Source organism: Molothrus aeneus, chromosome 1 (assembly GCF_037042795.1).
Source record: "Molothrus aeneus isolate 106 chromosome 1, BPBGC_Maene_1.0, whole genome shotgun sequence".
NCBI classification, from domain to species: domain Eukaryota; kingdom Metazoa; phylum Chordata; class Aves; order Passeriformes; family Icteridae; genus Molothrus; species Molothrus aeneus.
The window spans coordinates 22,115,294-22,136,760 of record NC_089646.1 but is presented as its reverse complement, the minus strand read 5'-3'; the positions used below and the strand labels follow the sequence as shown (position 1 = coordinate 22,136,760).

Sequence of the window (21,467 nt, the reverse complement as noted above, 5' to 3'; positions counted from 1 at the left end):
TTGGGAACAGGGACGGGTGGTCCAATTCTGAAGAAAAACAACGGTATCAACAGAGAACACGTAAGGATGCGTTTTGGGATACACGATACAGACGCAGGAACTGAGTCTATGACCTCGGCGGTCTTTTGGTAAATCACGAGTCGGTGGTTCTGAAATAATCTGGTATCAACTCAACCGATTCACCGGTGAACATGTCGGGAGCTTTCCTGTCACCTTAGCGGGTCACAGCCGCCACAGAACACCGTTTTCCCGGGAGCGGCAGTCCCGGGATGCGCCAGGGGCCGGCTCCACCTCCGCTGCCCGCGGCCGCTGGCTCCGGGGCGCAGCCTCTTCCTTCTCCTCAGCGGAGCGGTTCCGCTCACGGGCGCTGACTCCCGCTGGTGTCTGACAGCTGCTGGCCGGGAGCCACCGGCAATGTGAGCAGGCAGCCCTTGGCCGAGCCCAGCGCCCTCAGCGCTCCCCGCCGGCCCCCGCACTGACAGCCCCACGTCCCGCCCCGCGATGCGGGCGGGCCCCAGGCAGCTGTGCCGGGAAATGCCGCCGCGGGGCCACCGGCCGCTACCACCGTGCCAGAGGGGGAGCTTGGAGGGGAGAAGATCGGAGGGGGCGGCCCCTCACCTCCCGACGGCACCGCCCGGCACCACCCGCTGCCCTGGTGGCGGAAGGTCGCCGCTTGCCCCGCCTGGGCGGTGGCGGGACGCGGGCTCTGGGAAGGGCCGGGGCTGGAAGTTGCCGCCCTCCCTCCGTATCCGGGTGGTTGCTCCCGGGCGCAGCCGGACCGCCGGAGCCGGTGCCAGGCGAAGATGGCGTATCCCGGACAGCCGGTACCCGGCGGGTTCTACCAGGGCGGGGTGAGCGGGGCCGGGCCCGCGGGGGGATGTGGCCGGCGGGAGCGGCGGGAGCAGGGTCAGGGTCAGGCGGGGTCTGCCCGGCCTGTGCCCGCCGCTCCCGCCGGGAGGGGCCGCAGGCGCCGGCTCGGGGCTGCGCCAGGAAGGGGGAGAAGGGAGGGAGGGAGGAGGCGCCTCCCCCGCCGCTGCTGCCGGGGGAGAAAGTCAGTGCTGAGGGTGACATTCCATGATTTTCACTTAAGAATCAGTTTAATTTAGGAGTTCACACTTAATGCATATTCTTCCATGCATTTGCCATAGACATCTGTTTTGCTCAACTTTGCTGAAGTGGAAAAAAAAAATTTGCAGTGCCTTAGTATTTCTTCGGCACGCCGTTTTCTGCAAAGGGTAGAATAAAATGAAACCTTGGTGAGATAGACCAGGCTGGATCTAGATCAGTCGATTGCTCCTGTGCAAGGTTTTATACTGATCTGCTTACATTACTAGATGAGTACTGAAATTGAGAGTTGGTTTGGGGGATTTTTTTCATGAGGAGTTTCGTTTTTGGTTGGACTTTTTTTCTGGCATGGTGTGTACATGAAAACATAAGTTGATAAGTACAGATCCATAACTGAATCATTGATTTTAAATTAATTTCCTTTTTTGTTTCCAAAGTATGGAGGAGCTCCAGGAGGACCAGCATTCCCTGGACAAGCTCAGGATCCTTTGTATGGTTATTTTGCTGCAGTAGGAGGGCAGGTAAACTTACAAAATTTACTTATTTGACTTACAAAATTTACTAAACTTATAATATTTACTTCTTGGATTTTTTTTTTCTTCCGGGGGAGTACTCTCTACCTTTGGAAAGAGAAATGCCTAGTATTTGCAGTGAGAAAAACTGATGTTTCTAGTTAAAAAAACCAAATCCATAATTGTTTTACTTAGCCTATTTGCCATGTACAGCTGTATTGGTCTATGCTATAGCTGTATACATACAGGAACTATACAATTTGAATAATGCTGTTAGTTTCTATATTGTATGTGTAAATACATACATATATACAGAAACATAGGCATGTGTGCCTCTATTTCCTATACAGGTATATGCAGGGAATGTATAAATGCATGAAGTTTTGTTACTGAATTGTGACAGCTCTGGGTTGGTGAATGCTGCCAGGCTTAGGAGAAAGAAAAAAGAAACAGTGGAAAGCGTGGGCTGAGGAGATGGCCTGGCTAAGAGCAGGAAATGCTAACAGGAAAGAGGTCATTACATGATCTTAATAGACTCACAAATGGAAAAGCAGTCATGGGTTGTGCCAATATCTGGGTTTACTGGTAACAGAGAGTGATTATTCTTCTAAAGGAAAGGCTTTCACAAGTCTTTTTTCTCCTGCCCTGTCATTCTGCACTGCATTTTTAATTTCTTTCCTGTAATTTTGTGGCATATACTGTTTTTGTATGATCATGTATGTTGCTAGAAACAAATGCTCTTTGAACTGTATTACAGAGTTTAGGAACAATTAAGTTAGGTTTATTGAGCTGAAGTTCCTTGTTTGTTTGCTGTATTATAGCTATTTATTGCACACCTGTAGGGTGTGTGCATATCTAAAACTCTGCTCTTGGATCTGCTATCCTCAGGTAGCTGCAAACCACAACATGAAAATTTAAATTCAACAATATTAGCTGATGTTCAGATTCCCAACATAACTTGAATTAGTTTTGTTCTCTATGTTACTCTTTTGAATTAATAATGCATCTTGCAGTCTGTGTCCTACTTCTTCTAACTGCTTATGAAAATATTTAGACCGTGTGTTTTTTGGTAAAGGAGAACACTGAATGACCTCTGTGTAGTTAGGCCTTTCTGAGAAGGTGGAGCTCAGAGCTGAATTCTGCTGAATGTGCTGACAATTTGTCTGCCAGCTGAGATGTGTCTGTGCAGGTGCCTCCTGGACGTGTGCCAGGAGTCAGCAGTGGAGCCAGTAACTGATGCTGGGCAAATGAATGAGCTCCTGTTGTAAAGAGAAAGGGAGGGAGCAGCAAACAGGAGACAGCACTGTGGAGAAGAGGTGGCAGGAGCTGGATCTCAGCAAAACATAGACCATGCTCAGCTTTCTCAAGTGAGGCATGGAACCTGGAAGCTGGATACTACCCATACCCACTGGATTGATGGATATGATCAAGTTAGCATTTAAGAATACTTAAGTTAATACTCTGAAATGCTTTCTATCTGTAGAAATCATTCCTTACTAAAATGAACTCAGTAGCTTTCAAAGTTATCCTTGGAATCTGAGGTGTCTGTTTCTGGTACCAGTGGCTGTGCAGAAGTAAAAACCCTGTAAGGAGACAGGTAAATGTAACAGCTAAATTATCAGTTGCTTTTATAGCCATCCATGCAACTCTGTAAAAGGCCACATCTCAGTTATCCATCTATACTTACTGTAGAATTAGTATGTTTTGGTTATGGTTTATTGCTGTGTTGTTTTTACGCTATATAATATTTGATGTTTTCTCTGAGCTTTCTTTGAAGTAGTTTACAGCAGGGATCTTGTCTTTGATTTGATGAATTAGTTTCCTTTGTTCACAGAAGAAAGTCAAAAATATTGTTTCAAATCTTTATTCAATTGAATCTGTCTTTTTTAGGAAGTAATAATTTATTTTTTAGCCTGTTTGCAAAGCTCATATGCATTGTCAAGTTGAACCTGCTTATGTTCTACTTAAAAAAACCAAAAAAGACAAGCATATATTTGGTAATGTTAATCTTGATTACAGTCATGCTTTTGTATCTTCCTCTATTCTAAAGTTATGCAGTTTCTGTCTTTATTTTAGAGGGTACAAAGCCTTTAAAGAGATTAGTTACTTAATATTAATGGCTATTTCAAATTTCTTCCCTTTCCCTACCCCGTGAATTTAAAGTATCAAATACATCTACATAATTATACTGATGGAGTAGATAGGAAGCAAATTTGGGTTTAGCTGCCATTAACTTTACATAGAATCAAAACATTGTTGCCTTTTTTTCAGACCTTGTCAAATATCATTTAACACAGAACTACTATTTGTCTTCTAAACAATATTTAATTTCTGAAAGTTATCAGGCTGTGCTCTTCCCAGCATATCATTCAGTAGAATATCTCTATTCTTGAATAAAAGAGTTTTCAAAACATAAGGAAAATGCTGTAACAAACAGAATCATAGAATATGCTGAGTTGGAAGGGACCCACAAGGATCATTGAGTCCAACTCCTGGCCCTGATAAAGACACCCCAAGAATCAAACCAAGTGCCCAAGTGTGTTGTCCAAATACTTCTTCAACTCTGTCAGGCTTGGTGCTGTGATCACTTCACTGGGAAGCCCATTCCAATGTTCAGCCACTCTCTGGGAAAAAAAACTTTTCCTGATAGCCAACTTGGCTTTTCATCTTCTGATGCTTTGCAGAAGTGTCATCATTTTTTATGTCTACAGACATAATGTTCCATTCCTGAATGAGATTAATTTAAACTCTGTGTGAACCAAACTTCATGTTGGGGATGTGAAGAATAAAGCTTAGAATTCCACCTCCAGTTCTGGCAGCTCATTGCTTTCCATGAATTGGCAGTTGTTTTCTCTATTTGGCCCTGAGAAGGATTTGTTGGAAGTGAGGCTTTTTCCAAGCCATGTGGATAGGTATCTTTTCTGAGTTTGTTTTGTTTTTCTTTCAAAGTTCTTTGCTTTCTACATTTGCTTGTTCTACTAGCAACTTAATATTTTAAAAAGCAGGAATTTTTATATTTGTGAGTTATGAGGATGTCTTGAGAAGCATAACTAATTGAATGCCACTGGAAAGGGAGTGGGTACTGGGAATAAGCAGCCTGGGAGAGGGTATTAATAGCTGATACATCTTCTGTTATCGAAAGGATGGACAAATAGATGCTGATGAGCTACAGAGATGTCTCACCCAGTCAGGGATTGCAGGATCATATAAACGTAAGTTAATGATTTGAATGAACAAGCGCATCTAAAGCACACTAATTCTTCTTCCCTAGAAAACGCGTGTAGTTGTGCCTTCTGCAGAGCTGGGTTTTTTCTTTGCATGGCAAATGGGTTTCCTTTCCATATCTTGGTCATGTAAATTCTCTGTATTCAGTTCTGTGTGCCAAGGATTTGCCTTTTCAGCCTCCTTAGTTCCCCTCTCTGCTGGGCTGTGGAGTTGAAGTGGTTTGTTTTGTAATGGACAGACAGTTCTTAAAAAGATGCTTTGCTTTCGTTTGAATTGAGCTTTGATATTGATCAAAATCTGTGTTAGTACTCCTCTGCTGGGATACCTCCTGTTCAGTTTACAGCTTCTGTGAGTGAAACTGGCTTGCTCAAGTGGTGTCTGTTGGGGGGGAATATAAATGACCACTTTGAAACCCAAAACTATTGTGGATTAAGATGAAAGCAAGTTAATTTTAAATATAATTTGAATTGCCTCCAAATTGCCTGCTGTCAGTTTTTCTAACAAGTAATGGCTCTAACTTGGATGAAAAATATGGTATGGCTGTATGCAGGGGAACCAATTACATAATAGTTTATATAATTTAAATTTATAATAAATCTGAAATTTTATGTTTAGATAAAACTGAAGAATATGCTCTTAACATAATTTATTTTTCCTTTTTCTATTTTTAACAGCTTTCAACTTAGAGACTTGCAGACTCATGATCTCAATGCTGGATGTATCCTTTAGTATGAAATGTAAACATTTTTGCATTATGTAAGCAAAGATGAGAGAGCACCAAAACATTTGGGAAATGCTTTGTAGTTTCCCTTCAGCCTTTACTTAATAAGTCTTGTGATCATTGTGATTGGGAAGGTACAAAACTCCATTCTCACTAATTTTAACAAATTAAGAAATAATAAATAAATGAGGCTCTTGGTGACCAATCATTTTACAGCAAGCGGTATCCCTCTAAGCCTGGGGAGCTGTTTCTCCATTAAGTGTATGAACAGTCACTTCTGGTGGCCCGGAATAAAGTGTTGGGCAAATCACTTATTGTGCTTTTCAAATAGGACACCTTTACAATTTCTCATCCTTCCTAATGAATTTTAAGCATTTGTTGTGCACAGCCTGAATACAATCTAAGTCCTCCTAAATCCTGTTCCATGAATGAATCAGCTTTGAGTATCTAATGGAATGGTATATGGCATTCAGCAGTAGGACCTGTGGAACACTTAGATATTCTGTGTAAGGTTGGAATCTTTGGAGGTTTGTTGGCCAAAACTTAAATTGAAAGTTTTTCTGCTTAAAAAGAAAAAAGCAGAAATTAAACTGGAAGGGCCCTTAGCTCATCTTGAACAAACCACTTAGAATACAAGAGAACTAATATTATAACAATTTATTCTTTGGCATTTATTTTTATTTCAGCTATGTATTTAATTGGATACAATTACATAGCAGCAGGTTAAAGAGAAGTGTGTCAACTAAAGTAGAATTCACAAAGGGAAAATTGCTTTAGCAGGTTTCACTGGGAAGAAGTGGGGAGAGCAGATCTCTGACCTTAGGTTTTGGGTAGTATTACCTCCATCTGTTCTGGGGGATTCTTTAGTGTTCTACAAGAGAAATTAATAATATCAAAATTGTATTAATAGCGGCCTTCAAGTAATTTTTAACTACAGAGAGATGCCTTTTTTGTTTGTTTGGTTTTTTGTTTGTCAAATTTTGTTGGTGGTTTTGTTTAGTTAAGAAATGTTTTTCTTAGCTTTGAAATCAGAGGGATATGTCTGGCACACTGGGATTTAATGAGTTTAAAGAACTCTGGGCTGTGGTCAATGGCTGGAAGCAACACTTTGTAAGTTTTGACAGTGATGGAAGTGGCACAGTGGATCGTCAGGAACTGGAGAAAGCCTTGATGACCATGGGTAAGTTGTGAAATGTTCTTGCTTCTGACACTGACTCACACCATTTCCCAGTTATCATCCTGCAGTGACTAACACATGATATTTCCAATGAAAACTTGTTGGATTCTATTAACTTACCTGGCTTTTCAAAATAGGACTTTATTATTTTCAAATAGGATTTAGACTGAGCCCACAGGCTGTGACTGCCATCACAAAGCGATACAGCACTCAAGGAAAGATTGCATTTGATGATTACATTGCCTGCTGTGTGAAACTCCGAGCTCTCACTGGTATGCTGGATTGTGGCCTTGTTGCTGTCATCCCCATAATATATTTTTATTTAACAACCTCTTTGTTCACTTATCTCAAGTTCAACTTTGGCATACTACAAAAGAGGTTTCTATCAATAATCTACAGACTACGATTTTCTCAATTCCCATGAAATAAAGGACTTTATACTAATGCAGGGTTCATTCCAGAGACTGGAAGAGTAATGTTACAAAATTGGGACACTTTGTTTATTAACAGAACATAAAGGGTTGTATATGATATAAAAATTTAGTCTTGGAATGAATTGCAGTATTCTTGATCTTGTTCTCCTTCATGTTACTTGGGAAATTTTAGGAAAGTACTGTACAATTTAAAGAAATGTTTATTTGCAATTCTTCTTACCTGGTTTCTGTTTTCTTAATCAATTTTTGCAGAATGCTTTAGAAGAAGGGATACAACTCAGCAGGGTTTTGTGAACTTCCACTATGATGATGTAAGTAAATTTTAAGGAATCCAGTAACATTCCAGGGTAAAACAAAATTAAAACTTAAGACAATCAGTAATGATTTGAGTTTGTGCCTTCCCTACACATGCAGTGAGAACCCAGAAGTTCTAGGGCATGTGGAGTATTGTCTCAAAAAGTTTTGCGTATTTTACAGAGTTCTGTAAAATGTTGTGTACCTTTTTCTGAACTTCTAACCAGTGTGGTTCAAGAAGATCAAAGAAGCTACATCACTTATTAGCATCACTTTCTGTGGTTTTTTTGGTTTTTTTTTTCATTTTCTGTTTTAAAGCTTGGTAGGCATTTTTCCTGGGAAGGGTTGATGGAGGTCTGGTGGATGAATCACACTCAGTCAGGCTTCTGGGTCTTGGCTTCCTAGCCACATCTGTGCAGCAAAAAGGGAACACTAGATTCGAGTCATCCTGGATTTGGGGGATTTTTTGGAGCGGGGGGGAGGACCATGTGTGCTAGTTCTTATTTTTGGTGTTGTTGGTATCATTAAGGAGATGCTTTGCTTTAATTAACTTTTGCTTTTAATTAATTTATTTTCACATGCATTTTAAAGCTTTACTATTCATGGGCTGAATTTCTTTACAGAAAAGTGTAGTGACAATGAGTACTGTAGGAGAAAAAGTAAAAACTCGTTCTCTGTCATACTTCTAAGAAGTAGTTATTCTCTTTTCAGTTCATACAGTGTGTTATGAGCATCTAAATCAAAAGGAAGCAAGCCGTGGATGATCATGATTTAACATTCCAGTTTTATCAGCATCTTAATCAAAAGTAAGCAAGCTGTGGATGATGATGATTTAACATTCCAGTATGTGTTTTGCTTTGCCAAGTTCTCCAATGACTGTGTATCTCAATATTGGAAATTGCATATTTCATGAAGGCATCCCTTTTCACACATTTTTTAGTCTTGATAATGAATATGAACTACTCATGTACTGTTGTCTTTAACTTCCAATCTGTGATTATTAAAGCTGCTTTTATTTTCATAAACTTGCAATTCACTATGTATAACTCAGATCACACAAATGGTAAGACTTTCAGTCATGTGTCTACTTTTTTCCCATGATTCACTAAAATCAGTTTCTGGAATGCAACTTACCGTTTTCTGACTTAAACAGTAACGTGTTTGACTTATGAGGATACATATTTTCTTGTCTTTGACAACATAGGACAGATGTACAAACTAAAAGGGATTTTGGAATGGTCATTTTGCACTGGTCTGTTAAAACATCAGTAAGTTTTGGTTACTTACTTTGTCAGCTCTCTTGAAGATGAAGCCTGTGACACCATGCACTGACTGTAAGACTACCTGCTAGAACTTCTTTTAAGCAGGAATGCAACAAAACATAGCAGAAAACTCTTCTAGCCTTGTGCCCTGGTACCAGGGGCTTTGTTCTTGTAAGATTCTTGCTTTGTTTGTGTCACTACATAAAACACTTTTAAACATACAAAAGCTGTGCTGTGTCCGTTTTTGTTCAACTCTCCGTTCACAGGCAGACAGACAGACTTCAGTCACATGTAAATAAATGTTTCTATCTCCTCCACTTTAACCCCTAGTTATGCCTCAGTATGCCAGCTAACACACAAGGGCCAAAACTCACTTGGAAAAAATTCTTGCCATGTTACTCTTTCAGATCACAGCCGTAGTTACCAGTGCAAGCAGATACAGACAGGCAAGGCTTACTTGCCTGAGCCTCTTCGGGGGGGGAAAAATGGGATTTTTGTTTGGTGGAGGTTTTATTGTTGCTTTTGTTGTTGGGATTTTTGAGAAATGGGGAAGATGGACATTGTATGGAAAGAGGGAGCAGCACAACTGTGCAGAGGTACTACAAACTTTTTTCCAATAAAATAAGTTAATGAAACTTTTGTTAATTTTGGTCACTTCTGCCTACACAGAGGAGTGTTATATGTTGTTTTGCTGCTTGTGAATACAATGCCATAAGAATGTTAAAAGAAGTATATTTCTTAAATAAGTAGTTTAGGGCAGTTTTGGGGAGGAATCTTTGCATAAAGTAATGAAAGCAAAACTACACATATGTGCATATATATAGACACATATAAATATACATCATTGGACAAACGAGCTCCTCAGAGCAGGAATCTCACTCAAAGATACTGTATTGTACCCTGCTTTGTGGAGGTGTCTATTAAATCTGGCACTTTAGTTTCTGGGCTGTAAATTCAAAGCAGGCTCGTCTTACCTAAAGAAGTAACTTGTACTTACTGCTTAAATTTAGAATCCTTTGAGTATTGCTTGTAGTTTCATTACAGAAGCTAGTTCTCTTTCTACCCTCACAAAAAATTTCAAAGGCAAAGACAGCATTATAGATCCACATTCTGACAGCACATTGTCCTGTTGCACATGAAGTTGGGAAACAGATGGAATACTACCGGAAGTATTTCTAATGGAAAGACCAAAATCCACAAAGATTTGTCTGAGTGTGGCAGCCAACATCAGTTGCTGCTGCAGTTCAAACCTCTGACAGCTGATGAGGTTTGTAAGAGTGTGAAAAAAGGCTGTTCTTCCTGTAGGGATTTGAGTATTTTGTATATATACAGTGTTCATCCTTACACTTAATTTTACCCTAAGAGTAGTGAGAGAGCTTTGCCAAAATGTTCATTTCCCACACATCTACTGCTTAGTTGTGTTTCTGGTCTTGTAGTTGCTTTGGTGGGATAGAATTAATTTTCTGTATAGCAGCCCAAAGGTTCAGATTTGTAACTAATCAGCAGCAGTGATACAGCAACGTTTCAGCTGTTGCTGGGCAGTGCTTGCACAGTGTTCGAGTTTTCTCAGTTTCTCACTCTGCAATCACAGTGAGTAGGCTGAATTCAGTGAGGACAGCTGACTCAAGTGGACCAAAGCACTCAAGACCCAAGGACCCAAAACTCAAGTCTTGCTCTGTTTATTTCCCCAGGCTGAATCGCTGTTTTGGCACCAGCCAGTTACTGGGCAGTGAAATGCTGCAAGAAAACAGTGTGAACCAATAGGGTTTTCTTCAGTAGTCTTGTAAACATAAACCAGAGAAAACTGGAAAAAAAAATTGTTCCAAAACCAGGAGAAAATTCTGGCTTCCTCCAGAAAAAATAGTTTTTTGTTTTACATCAACATTTCAAAAATCCAGTGTATTCACAGGGACTGATGAGATAAATAATCTTCAAAGTTTAGAGAGAAACTAAGCTAATACATACAGATGCTAAGGAGTTAGTGCAGAGTTTGCTGTCCTAGCTAAAAAAAAAAGCCACCTGAAACCTTTTCAAAAATTGCTTCCCCGTTAAGAGTGGATTCAGTGGACAGATTGAATGTGCAAGTTACCTGGTTTAGAGAAACAGTTACTCTCAGAATTGATGGTTTCTCTTTCCTACAAGGCATACTGGGAAGGATACTGACGTGACACCAGGTGGGGTGATTGCTCTCGACCTTTGAGCCAACCACCAGGCATAGTTTCAAATAGGTATTTTTCCTAGGTTGCCCTCAAGCAGGCAAACTAAGGAATATAATTTTAGATTTGCTTTGAGAACAGTAGGTCCCTAACACAAAGATTTGAGAAGGTCACTGGATCATTTGCAACCTTGGAATTTGAAGAATAACATCTATATTCTTCTATTAGCCTTTTCCCTTGCATGCAACATCTTTATTTTATAGAGAGCTATAAAACAGAAAGTGCTAAATACAGCGAATCAGAAGAACAAAATACACACCAGAGCCTTTGTCATTGAAAGTCACTTTACTGATGTTACAATATGTTAGTAACATTGAAAACCACAGGCATTTGTAATAAATACTCTTGTAGAAGTGGATACTGTGACGCTGTTATTATTAAAAGTGAGCAGGAATTTAGAACCCCAAATTACAACGATTTGATTTTATAAAAAGCAACATTTTGTTTAGCTACATGAAAGCCAGATTCATTCAACAGCCTAATGCCTGTAATGTTTATGACAAAAATATCACACTCAAAGCTAGAAAGTTGTAAACTGCAGTGCTTCATTTTGATGTTTGTCAAAATCTTGCATTTTTATTACATCAGGTACGATTTTTAAAGAATTTTTTCTAGCAAAGACAATGATATGATGCAAATCATTGTTTTTGCCAACACTAGCCCAGCCACAGGGGTGAAACATGATTCTCCTTGCCTCTTTCAATAATGGCTAGTATGAGTGAAAAAATAGCTTTTTTTTTACAGCAATGTCCAAGGTTAAACATCAGCACAAAATGAAGCTGGCAGAGCCAGTTGGTATATACCACCCCAAAAGCTTTGCTGAAAGAACTGGCCATACAGTAAATAGTGTTTTCTCCAGCAGATTAAAAATTCCATAATGCTTTGCTATTCTGAAAAAAATATTTTGCATTTATGCAACAATAAAAATAAGTACTGTATTCTATATAAAATATTACCTATTGTAATATATTTTTATCCTTAAGAAAAGAAAAATCAGGTTATATATTCACAGTTTGAGTATGTTCTGGACTGTATTTCCAAGCGTAAAGTATGCAGAGTCTACACAGGCAGTGAGCAGGAGTTCTTGTACCAATAATCAAACTAAATCAGCATTTGCTGTTCTACAGAGCCTTACAATATTGCATGATTAGCTGCTCGCACCACTCCACTTACAAGGTCAGTCAGGCCTATATACAGAATTTCTAACATGGTTGTAAAAATAGACTTTCCATGCTAAAGTTAGAATATGTAAGGTCTTAAGGCCTCATGTTGATATTTTTTTAAACAAAAGCTTTATTTTTTTTATTCAGAGGAATACAGAGACAAAAAAATAAAAGATTGTTGCTTTGACATTTTATGCTTTAGTGATTAAAAATTGTGTTGACTCCTTTACTCCCACCCTAGATAACATGTTTCTTTTTAACTGCTCTGTGCTTATTTTCCCAAATTTTCCTCATCTCATTCTGAGTTATATGGCAATTAAGGCCCATCTTAAGTAGCAGAAGTTTTTAAACAGTTTAAAGCTGGTTTAGCTGAAGTGATTTTGAGACTGGTATAGACTGGATTTTAAAGAGCTAGAACTGCCAGACCTGGCTGGGTGAGCCAATTTTGAAGCCAGGTACATTATCTCAAGTGTGAGCAATACCTGTTTTCTGAATTTATTTCTAGTGCTTGTTTTTCTTACTTCGCTGAGATGACCTGGAATGTTGACTGTTGCAGTGCTTTTCTCTAAAAACTTGCAGAAAACTGTTGTGGAATGACAAGATACCATGTGCACAGGGTACTGTTTCCAAAGCTGCAGTTTACATCAGCATCCATACTTGAGGCACCAGAAATGGTTTTCATAAGCTGACTTAGAAACTACTTGCATCAGAGGAGATTTTTAGCATAGATGATAGAAACTATTACTTCCTTTCCTGTTTCTGACAAAATCACACTTAAGAGAGTCCTGTTTGTACTGCAGCTATGTTTACACAATTGGTTTCACTGTTTCATTTTTTCTTGCCTCATTAGGATAATAGTTATGTGCACACAGGAATAGTTATGTGCACATACTCCACTGTCCAATCACAACCTGCACATATTTTTGCACTTTACTCAAGTTTCTCTTCAGGAATCACAGAATATTCTGGAGAAGGGACCCACAAGGATAATCAAGTCCAACTCTTAAGTGAATGGCCCATAGGGCAATTGAACCCGTGACCCTGGCATTATTAACACTGAGCTCTGACCAATTGAGCACATCAAATGTGATCCAAGTCAAATCCCATATTGCTGATACATAAGATTTGGAAGCCATGCAAATAGTGGGTCATCAGCTCATCCATTATTGGTATTCAGCAGAGACTGAAATGCTCAAGCTCTTTAAAATGAGGCAAATAGCATCATATTGTGGTTAAAAACAGTGGTCTATACAGTCCACTCTTATCCCATGACACTGAAACTCAATTTAGAGAAAGAAACACATGATTTTCAGACTTGGAGCAAGAGAAATGGGAAACAGCTGAACTGTTGGGTTCACAGACTTGATTTAAGAGGTTTACCCTTCAAAAATGCTAGAAGGTGAGACACAGGATGGCTGAGTCACCAAGTGGTTTTACCAGTAGTATTCTGGTTTAACCACAAATAATTAAGCCCCAAAACAGCTGCTTGCTCAGTCCCCACCCACAGTGGGATGGCAAGAGAATTGAAAAGGTAAAAGTGAGAAAACTCATGGGTTGACATAAAAACAGTTAAATAATTAAAATTAAATAACTGTAGTAATAATAAAAAAATAATGAAAAGGGAATTAATGAGAGTGAACTAAAACCCAAAAAAGACAAGTGATGCAAATGAAAACAATTGCTCACTATCAACAGACCAGTGCTCAGCCAGTCCCTGAGCTGCAGTTCTTCACTGCCAGCTTTCCCCCTGGATTGTTGCTGAGCACGGCATCATATGGTTTAGGGTATCCCTTGGGTCTGCTGTCCTGGCTGTGTCCCAACTCCTTGTGCACCCCAAGCCCAATTGCTGGTGGGGCATGTGAAGAGCAGAAAAGGCCTTGGCTCATTGCAAGCACTGCTCAGCAATAACTGAAAAAATCCTTGCATTATCTACAGTGTTTTCAGCACAAATCCAAACCACAGCCTCATACCAGCTACAGTGAAGAAAATTAACTCATCCCAAGCAAAACCAGTGCAAAATCCACAAGACACGAGGCATCATCACCTGATTATAGCACAAGCAAAAGATCACAAAATCATTAAATGGTCTGGGTTGGAAGGGACCATAAAGATCATCTCATTCCAACCCCCTGGCGATGGGCAGGACTTTCCACTGACCAGGTTGTTCAGAACCCCATCCAAACTGGCCTTGAACACTTCCAGGATGGGGCATCCACTGCTCCTCTGGGCAACCTGTGCCAGTGTCCCACCACCCTCACAGTAAAGAACTTCTTCCTAATACATAATTTAACCTACTATTATTAACAGCATTGGAAAGACCCTGTCCATACTTTGGAAAGGTGACCAACTTTTAGCAACTTTCTGATGTCAGCCAACTCACAGAGGCTGTTAGTGAATGTTTCATGCAAATTCTTTTCAGTAGAAGTGAAAAGGGTATGGAAGACAACAGGAGCTCACTGAGTTTTACACTGGAGTGTGATAACTTTGCTTACAACTAGCTACGGGGTTCGATGACAGAGCAAGTCCTAAGGGCTAACTGAAGAGTATATCCTTTAGGATTATGGAGTCTCATCCTTCTTTCACATTACATTATATCTATTAATCAATTCACTAATGAAGTTACAGCAAATTTGATCAGAATTTGTAGTATATGCAAGTCTATAATAATGTATGTACCCATTCTTACCTCTGGTTTTGAAAAAAGTTGTCGCATTAGCATTGACTAGACCAATCAGTCCAAACCAGCAATAGGGATTTGAGTAAGAGGATTTCAGTACACTAACTATTGACACAATTTCTTTCTGATTTTAATTCAGGCTATACCTCAAAGGTTACAATAGCACAATCAAAATTATTTCATGACCACACGGGCTTGGCCAGTTCAATATCTCATAAATCAGGAACTTTTTAAATCATTTGGAAGAAGCCATCTTCAAACTCAAGTCACACTTCAGGTGACTGGCAAGTTGTGACTTTAGTCACAATTTAAGCAAAGATAGGCTCTATAAAGTTAACAATCTTCTTGAATCTACATAAATAAATATAAAAAAAACTATATGAAAATTATCAGTCACAACTATCTCTGGTATATTGCCTTGGATTACTAAAGTTCTTAAGTCAACAAATCCAGAATTAGTAGGTAAATCTTTACTTGTTAAACTGTGGTAACATTGTGCAGCATTATTTTTAGATACAATCTTCATTTTCCAGTCTCCATCAGTTAGTCACATTATTTTATTATAAATTACACAAGATTCTTCTCCCACATTGAAATACATAAAGGTATTATATGAAGTATATTTCATCCTGCCAGTCCTATGTTCCTATAAACAATTACTTCTAGTTGAGAACTGAGGGCTTCCTCACTTCAACAGACATCTACAGCATAGTTGGCAATCAACTAGCCCATTTATTAAAATAAAACCAAAATAAAAGCATGAGTCTCAATTAGTCAAAATGACTGAGCTATATTAGTGACAAGTACTCTATTTTAGTCTGGATGAGGTATTATGCAGCAGTTTATATTGCTATTGCCAGCGTAACTAACTACAGTGGATAAAAATATTTGCCATCTTCAAGGTTATTAATCTGGCAGCTTTCCAACATACTACATTTTAAAAGTAGGAAATGACAGCTTTGTAAGCAAACAACTCATCTGTCCAACCTCCACTGGCTTGGGAGGCTCACGCAGCTCTGCCAGTTCAGGTCTCCCAGGTTACCAACCTGATGCAAAGTTCTCTGCAGAAGAATTTTGCAAGAACACAAGTCCTGTGATATTCTCACGCTAGACCACCAAAGTGAAAGTCAACATTTATTTAACTTAAACTTAGTGCTCAGAACTAGACTTCCAGTCACTACATATCTCCAAATGTGAGGGTGACTGTTAAAGGTACACTACACACATAAGTGTATCATCATATGCTACAAATGAATTATACCAAAGCAAAAGAAGCTGGAAGTACATACTACATTGAAAATACAGTCAGGAGGGGCATTTGTTTGCAAAACAAGAAGCTATGAACATAGCAGAAAGAGCCTGCATGTTATCTCCAGTTCTGTCTGCCAAATCTTGCTGCTTCTTGGTAAGGCAAAACGGAAATGGAAGAGTAAACACTGAAAAACATAAGATATGCACAGAAATCTAATGGGATCATTCAAAACTACATGCCAGTTTGTATCCAAAAAAATACCATAAAAGGCATATGATGAACAGTCCAGTTACTAAAGACAAGATATGAATATGGGAGGGAAAACCAGCTTCCAGGTGGCAGAGAATACAGCAATGTCCTAATGTGGGTGAACCTCTTGAGGGTCCTGCTCAAAGTCCAGTGAAATCAACAAAAGACATATTGATTTCAAGTTATGGCTCAGACCCTAATTTCATAAGCTACATGCTATCAACTATCTTTAATCCAGATAGCTACACTCAGAGTGAATCTTTGCAAAAAATAATCTTCAGTGCTGATTGATATATTTACCTTTCACAAAAATGCAGAATCTTTCCCTAAAGCAGTTACCAGTGACTGTCTCTTTCCAGATGGTCAGTCTCCACCCACTTGTGCTCACTTATATTTGTCTTTTTCCAAATACTTACCAGAACCTGTTGACTGTGAGAAAATCATTTGAATGGCAAGGCCAATATTTTGTCATAATCCAACATACAGCCTAATCATAAAATATAGTGCTTCTAAAAATCTTACATATTTTACAGCTGCCGACATCTTTAAACATTTATTAATTTAATCTTACATATATCTGACTTTATTGAGAGACGTAAAAGTTAAAAAAATACATTAAAAGGCTGCAAGTGTTGGGTTCACTTACTAAAGGAAATACATGAAAGAGGTAGAAGATTCAGAAACACCATAGATGTTCCCATTACAATAATATCTAATTAATCATACAGCTGTTGGGTAGGGTATTCAACTGCACCACAGAGTCAGGTGTTTTATTCTGCAATGGTACTACCTGAAGCTCAGAAATAGTCAGTTCTGGAAAACCAGAGAATTATAAACTGATTTAATATGGTTCAGTTTCTCACTAACTGAAAATTCCCAACCAGAAGGCATTTGCTTTAAAACAACCTTCAGAAGTCTCAGGTGTTAGAAATACAACCATCAACTTACAGACAAGAATAACATGGTAAAGAGTTGTTCCCCCCCCCTATTCTTTTTAAGCTAAATTCCTTTGTGCTCAGTTTAATGCCCCAAAAAATTGTCAAGGGGGCTTCAGGGGCAGCAAGCATAGCATTCGAGCGCATGGTAAATGCGATTCCAGGAACGAATAAAAATTGAAAGACAGCAATGAAACTGGCCACTTGCCCAGCACTGTTATTATCTAGTGCAGTGAAATTGTTATGCTTCTCATAAGCCTATGCCTTGCCATCTAAAACAGTGTCTGAAATGCTCTATCAAAAATACACAGCAACTCTCACAGACAGACTTCACATCACCACATCCTGAATTGACCACTTAGAAGTATTCCCAAATGTCCAGTAAGTTTGGGCTGCACATGATTTAAAGACTCTGCTGTCTGCTGAATCATTCTTGATTACACCTGTGAGAGGATACAGTGGTTATCTTACTAAACAAGGGATTTTGGCTGGTTCCTTTTACAATGATTTAAGACAAAGTGCTCCTGTACTGGTTTCCGCAGTCTACTGTACAATTGAGATTGTCAAGACAGTATAAGATGCTGAAAAAGTTGTATAGATTTTGGTCAAACACCAGTTTCTGAGGGACACAGTTTTACAGTACTGTACTTTCTGTATTTCTGCTCATAATATTAGAAAATCTGAAGTGTGATGATGTTAGTCATGACTGTTTCTTTAGGCATTTGGCAAAATACACATACGTACAACAGCTATTTTTGACATTTTTGAATGTTTACATATATACAATCTGTATACTGAGATTATAAACATGTAAGGTAAAAAAAAAAATATAACCTTTGTTTGTTTGCCGTTTGTGTCAAATAGTTGCCTTTCAAAGCTTGAAATCCTGTCACAAAAAAAAATCCTATATTTCTTACTCCTGCATGCTAATCTCTACTACAGTATGTTGTTTTTCCCTTACATGTGGAAAGTAAAGAACACAAGGTTCATGCATACAGCATACAAGTTTACATCAGCTGGGCTCTCCGTGAGGCACATTCCCAGTTCCACTCTGGTCTGACTCAGGACTGCAGTAAACCAGAGAAAAACCTCTCTTACACAGGACTGGCAAATGGACTGCAGCTGGGATTCTAGGTCACCATGCAGAACAGCCTTGTCACATCTGGGCTAATTATTCTCTGTCAAATGTTATGATTTTGGTTGTTCATTAAATCCATAAAATACAAGTCAACAAAAAAGAAAGAAAAAAAAAGACTGTTTTTTTCCTTTCCATATGACAGGAGGTTATCACTGCGATATCACGGGCATCTCTGTTGATCTTTCGAATTGTCTGAAGAGCAGATGAATGTGCAGTGACTCAGTGATTCTGAGTTTCTATAAAATCCAAAGTAAACAGTTCTGATGTGACCCCAGGAAAACACTGCAGCTAGATGGATGTCTCCCATAGCTGGAGAGGGGGAAAATAAACACAAACACACATTGAACACCAAGATAAAACAGGCTGACACCCAGACAGTGCAAGGAGCTTGTTTGGGGAACTGCATCTGCATCACTTGGGTCACCAAATCTCCTCCCTGACTCTGGTGGGTATCTGTTCACCAAGTGAGCAGACAGGCTTCAGCATTTCAGCACAACTTGCAGTCAGCATAGTCAGTCCATGGCTGGGAGTTCAGTTTTCTTTTTGAAAGAGAAATGTCAGTGTAGCATCAAACTTGTACTAGACAACTTATACCTTAGAGTTATGCTAATATTAGTGTAGAGATAACTTCCCATTTTCCTCTGCCTAACTCTGCTCAGAGCAATGTGACTTCCTGCCATGGGTTTGAGCTGCTGCCAAAGCAGCTCCAGGGCTGAGATACATCAGTACAGCCCAGGCTCCAAGCTGCCTTGGAAGACCCAGTGCTGCACCTCACACAACCTTCTGCCCCAAGCAGTACTGGGGGAGCAGCTTGCAGGTTCCCTCAGCAGCACTCCATTCCTTTTTTCTTGTAAAAAAAATAGGACAGAGAACAGTGATGAGAATCTCAGCAGCATCAACAACATGAACCAAGGGTATTGCAAGTGAAGGCCCTAAAGCAAATTTCAGAGTTTTTTTGCTTATTCAAATACCTGCTGTGTGAATGTCTGAATTGACACAAAGAAAATAAAAGCCTTTTGGAGCACCTGGAAATCTCTCCGTATAAGGCGTTACTATCCACCACACATTCCAGCAGCTCCTGGTTACTCTAGGAGGGCCAGGGTGGGCTCAGATTACACAGCAGTGAAGTCCCTCCAGGCCTGCAAGCACTCCATATGCTGCATAACTGGAAATTTTTACATTTCCATAAAGATGGAAAGCAGCTATCCCCACAGCCTGAATGAGAGCTGCTGGGAGAAGGGGTAAGAAAGGAGAGCCAAACACACCACTTACTCCAGGGCTGCCTGTGCTCTGCAGCCCAAAGGCTATCCAGGGCACATTTTCAGCTTGAAATAAGAAAAGTAGTGAAATCTGGGCTTCAGGACAGCTTTAAGAGCAACCTGAAAAGCTGCCTGTAAACACAGCTGTGGAGACCTTCATCACTGCCAGAGGCTCAGCAGCTTCAGAACTTCAGGGTGCAAAGGAAATGCCATTCCAGCTCTCCTTGTTGGTCAAAGTGTTAATCTGCCATAGTTTCCTTTTGAAAAACTATCAGTAAATCAAGTCACTGGTGAAATGCAGAGAGAAGAGGGGCACATACCCTGGCACTTTGCCTGTTGACTTTTTTCTCTTCATCAGGAAGCGGTGGCATCGGGTACGGGTATTTTCTGCTGGAAGCAATAGATCCAGTGGATGAAGACGGAGACTTTGCAGGAGACAGTGTCCTGAGATGTTGAAACACATAAAATAAATGTGATGTCTTTGCATTCTAGCACTGCAACAGCAACTGCCATTACTCTGAAGCTTGGTTCAGAGACAAGAATATAGCTTATTATTAGCTCAATATCAGGGGGATAAAATTGATTGATCAGTAGTCTTATAATTTCATTATATGAATAAAGGTATTTAGAGATTTCAGGAACACTGGAAGAAAAAAATTTGCTACTTCTTATAAGAATTGTATAACAAAAATTATTTCTTAAACTGTTTTATATGGTACTGTAATTAATCATTATAAAATTATTAAAAACCAAATCTGCAATTGAATAAATACAGAACTAAAAGCATAAAGCCTAAATAGAAACAGTAATTGTATAAATAAAAGCTGAACAAATGTCTTCTCCCAGTGACTAAATGGCAATTATGTGTCTTTATGCACATCTTACACATCTCCTAAATTGATACAAACATAGCAAATAAATCTATTATTTTTGTAACATTAATTTACACAAATGCATGCATTTGGAGGCCAAACTGTTAGTTGTGAAGTAACAAAGGCATATACAAAGTGCTAATAACAAATTGTTATACATGCAAGCATCATACAGTGCATATTGTTCCAGCCAAAGAAAGAGTCTGATGAGAATATACAAAAATGGACTGATTAGTCAATGGCAATCAGCATTTCTGTACAAGGTGAGTAGAGTAAGCAGGAGCAAGTAAATGTTTGTATCACATGAAAGGCATTCTTTTCATGTCAATAAGGCAACAGCACATTATTGACTGAAATTTTATACCCAAGAAAAACTCTTATGCTTCTGTTTCGAGATTCTGCACTTTTCCCACTTGAGAGGTTCCTATTAGGCTCTAAATCTGGGCAGAGTAAAATGAAAAAAAGGCCTCAAAGTAGAAAAATTGAGCTATCCTGGCCCCCTTGTTCTCTTATGCAGACCAAGGGCATTCACCACAGGAGGCCTCTTAATACTGCAGGCACATCACTCAGCCCTCCCTGAGCACTGCTATCTATTCTGAGTTCATGTGTTCCTGAAGATGGAAACTTTCCATAATAATAAATGAAATTTATTTACCTTTAAATAATTGTTCTTTTATTTTGGACTACTGTATCATTTTGTTGTGACTGTAGCTCCCTCCAATAGCAGATTCTCTTGCCTCCCATACAAACAAAGACTGATGGTAGCCACAAGCAACAAGGTGTCAATGGAAATTATATGATGAGAGCTCTCCACTCTGGCTCATGATCCTCTAATGCCTCATGTGGTAGCCTCTAAGTTCAACAGCACTTAAGAGATTTGCATTGGTACAATTATCCAAACGTGGAAGCCTACATCTTCAGTACCTGCACATTGATCACCCATTAAGATGAACTGGACATACACCAATGTTTTCAGGAAGAAAAACCCTGAAACAGTTACTGCAGTATAAAACAAG

At 39.3% G+C, this 21,467-nt stretch overlaps 2 protein-coding genes across 12 annotated transcripts in view; one reads left to right on the top strand and one right to left on the bottom strand.

The window, feature by feature from the left end:
- The first annotated feature begins 696 nt into the window (after positions 1–696).
- SRI (sorcin) lies at positions 697–8,916 on the top strand. 4 transcript variants are annotated; one of them, XR_010783899.1, is made up of 9 exons: positions 726–851; positions 1,503–1,586; positions 4,720–4,789; positions 5,477–5,520; positions 6,556–6,703; positions 6,859–6,972; positions 7,387–7,445; positions 8,140–8,234; positions 8,724–8,916. XR_010783899.1 is itself a non-coding variant. In XM_066553052.1 (8 exons), exons 1-8 carry the CDS (start codon positions 804–806, stop codon positions 8,164–8,166), a joined length of 567 nt encoding a protein of 188 aa, XP_066409149.1. In that variant the 5' UTR covers positions 700–803; the 3' UTR covers positions 8,167–8,916. The 4 variants fall into 4 exon arrangements, 3 of the variants coding, with proteins under 3 accessions (XP_066409158.1, XP_066409149.1, XP_066409134.1); XM_066553052.1 differs by having other exon boundaries at positions 700–824; positions 8,140–8,916; XM_066553037.1 differs by having other exon boundaries at positions 8,140–8,916.
- Positions 8,917–11,172: 2,256 nt separating this feature from the next.
- Positions 11,173–21,467, bottom strand: part of ADAM22 (ADAM metallopeptidase domain 22) — a 115,471-nt gene continuing 105,176 nt past the window's right edge. For all 8 annotated transcript variants that reach the window (XM_066552956.1, XM_066552966.1, XM_066552976.1 and 5 more), the window contains 2 exons: positions 19,900–20,023; positions 11,173–18,629 (listed from right to left, as the gene is read on the bottom strand). In XM_066552956.1, the coding sequence (XP_066409053.1) occupies positions 18,609–18,629; positions 19,900–20,023 (145 nt within the window). In that variant the 3' untranslated portion in view covers positions 11,173–18,608. The remainder of the gene's footprint in view (positions 18,630–19,899; positions 20,024–21,467) is intronic.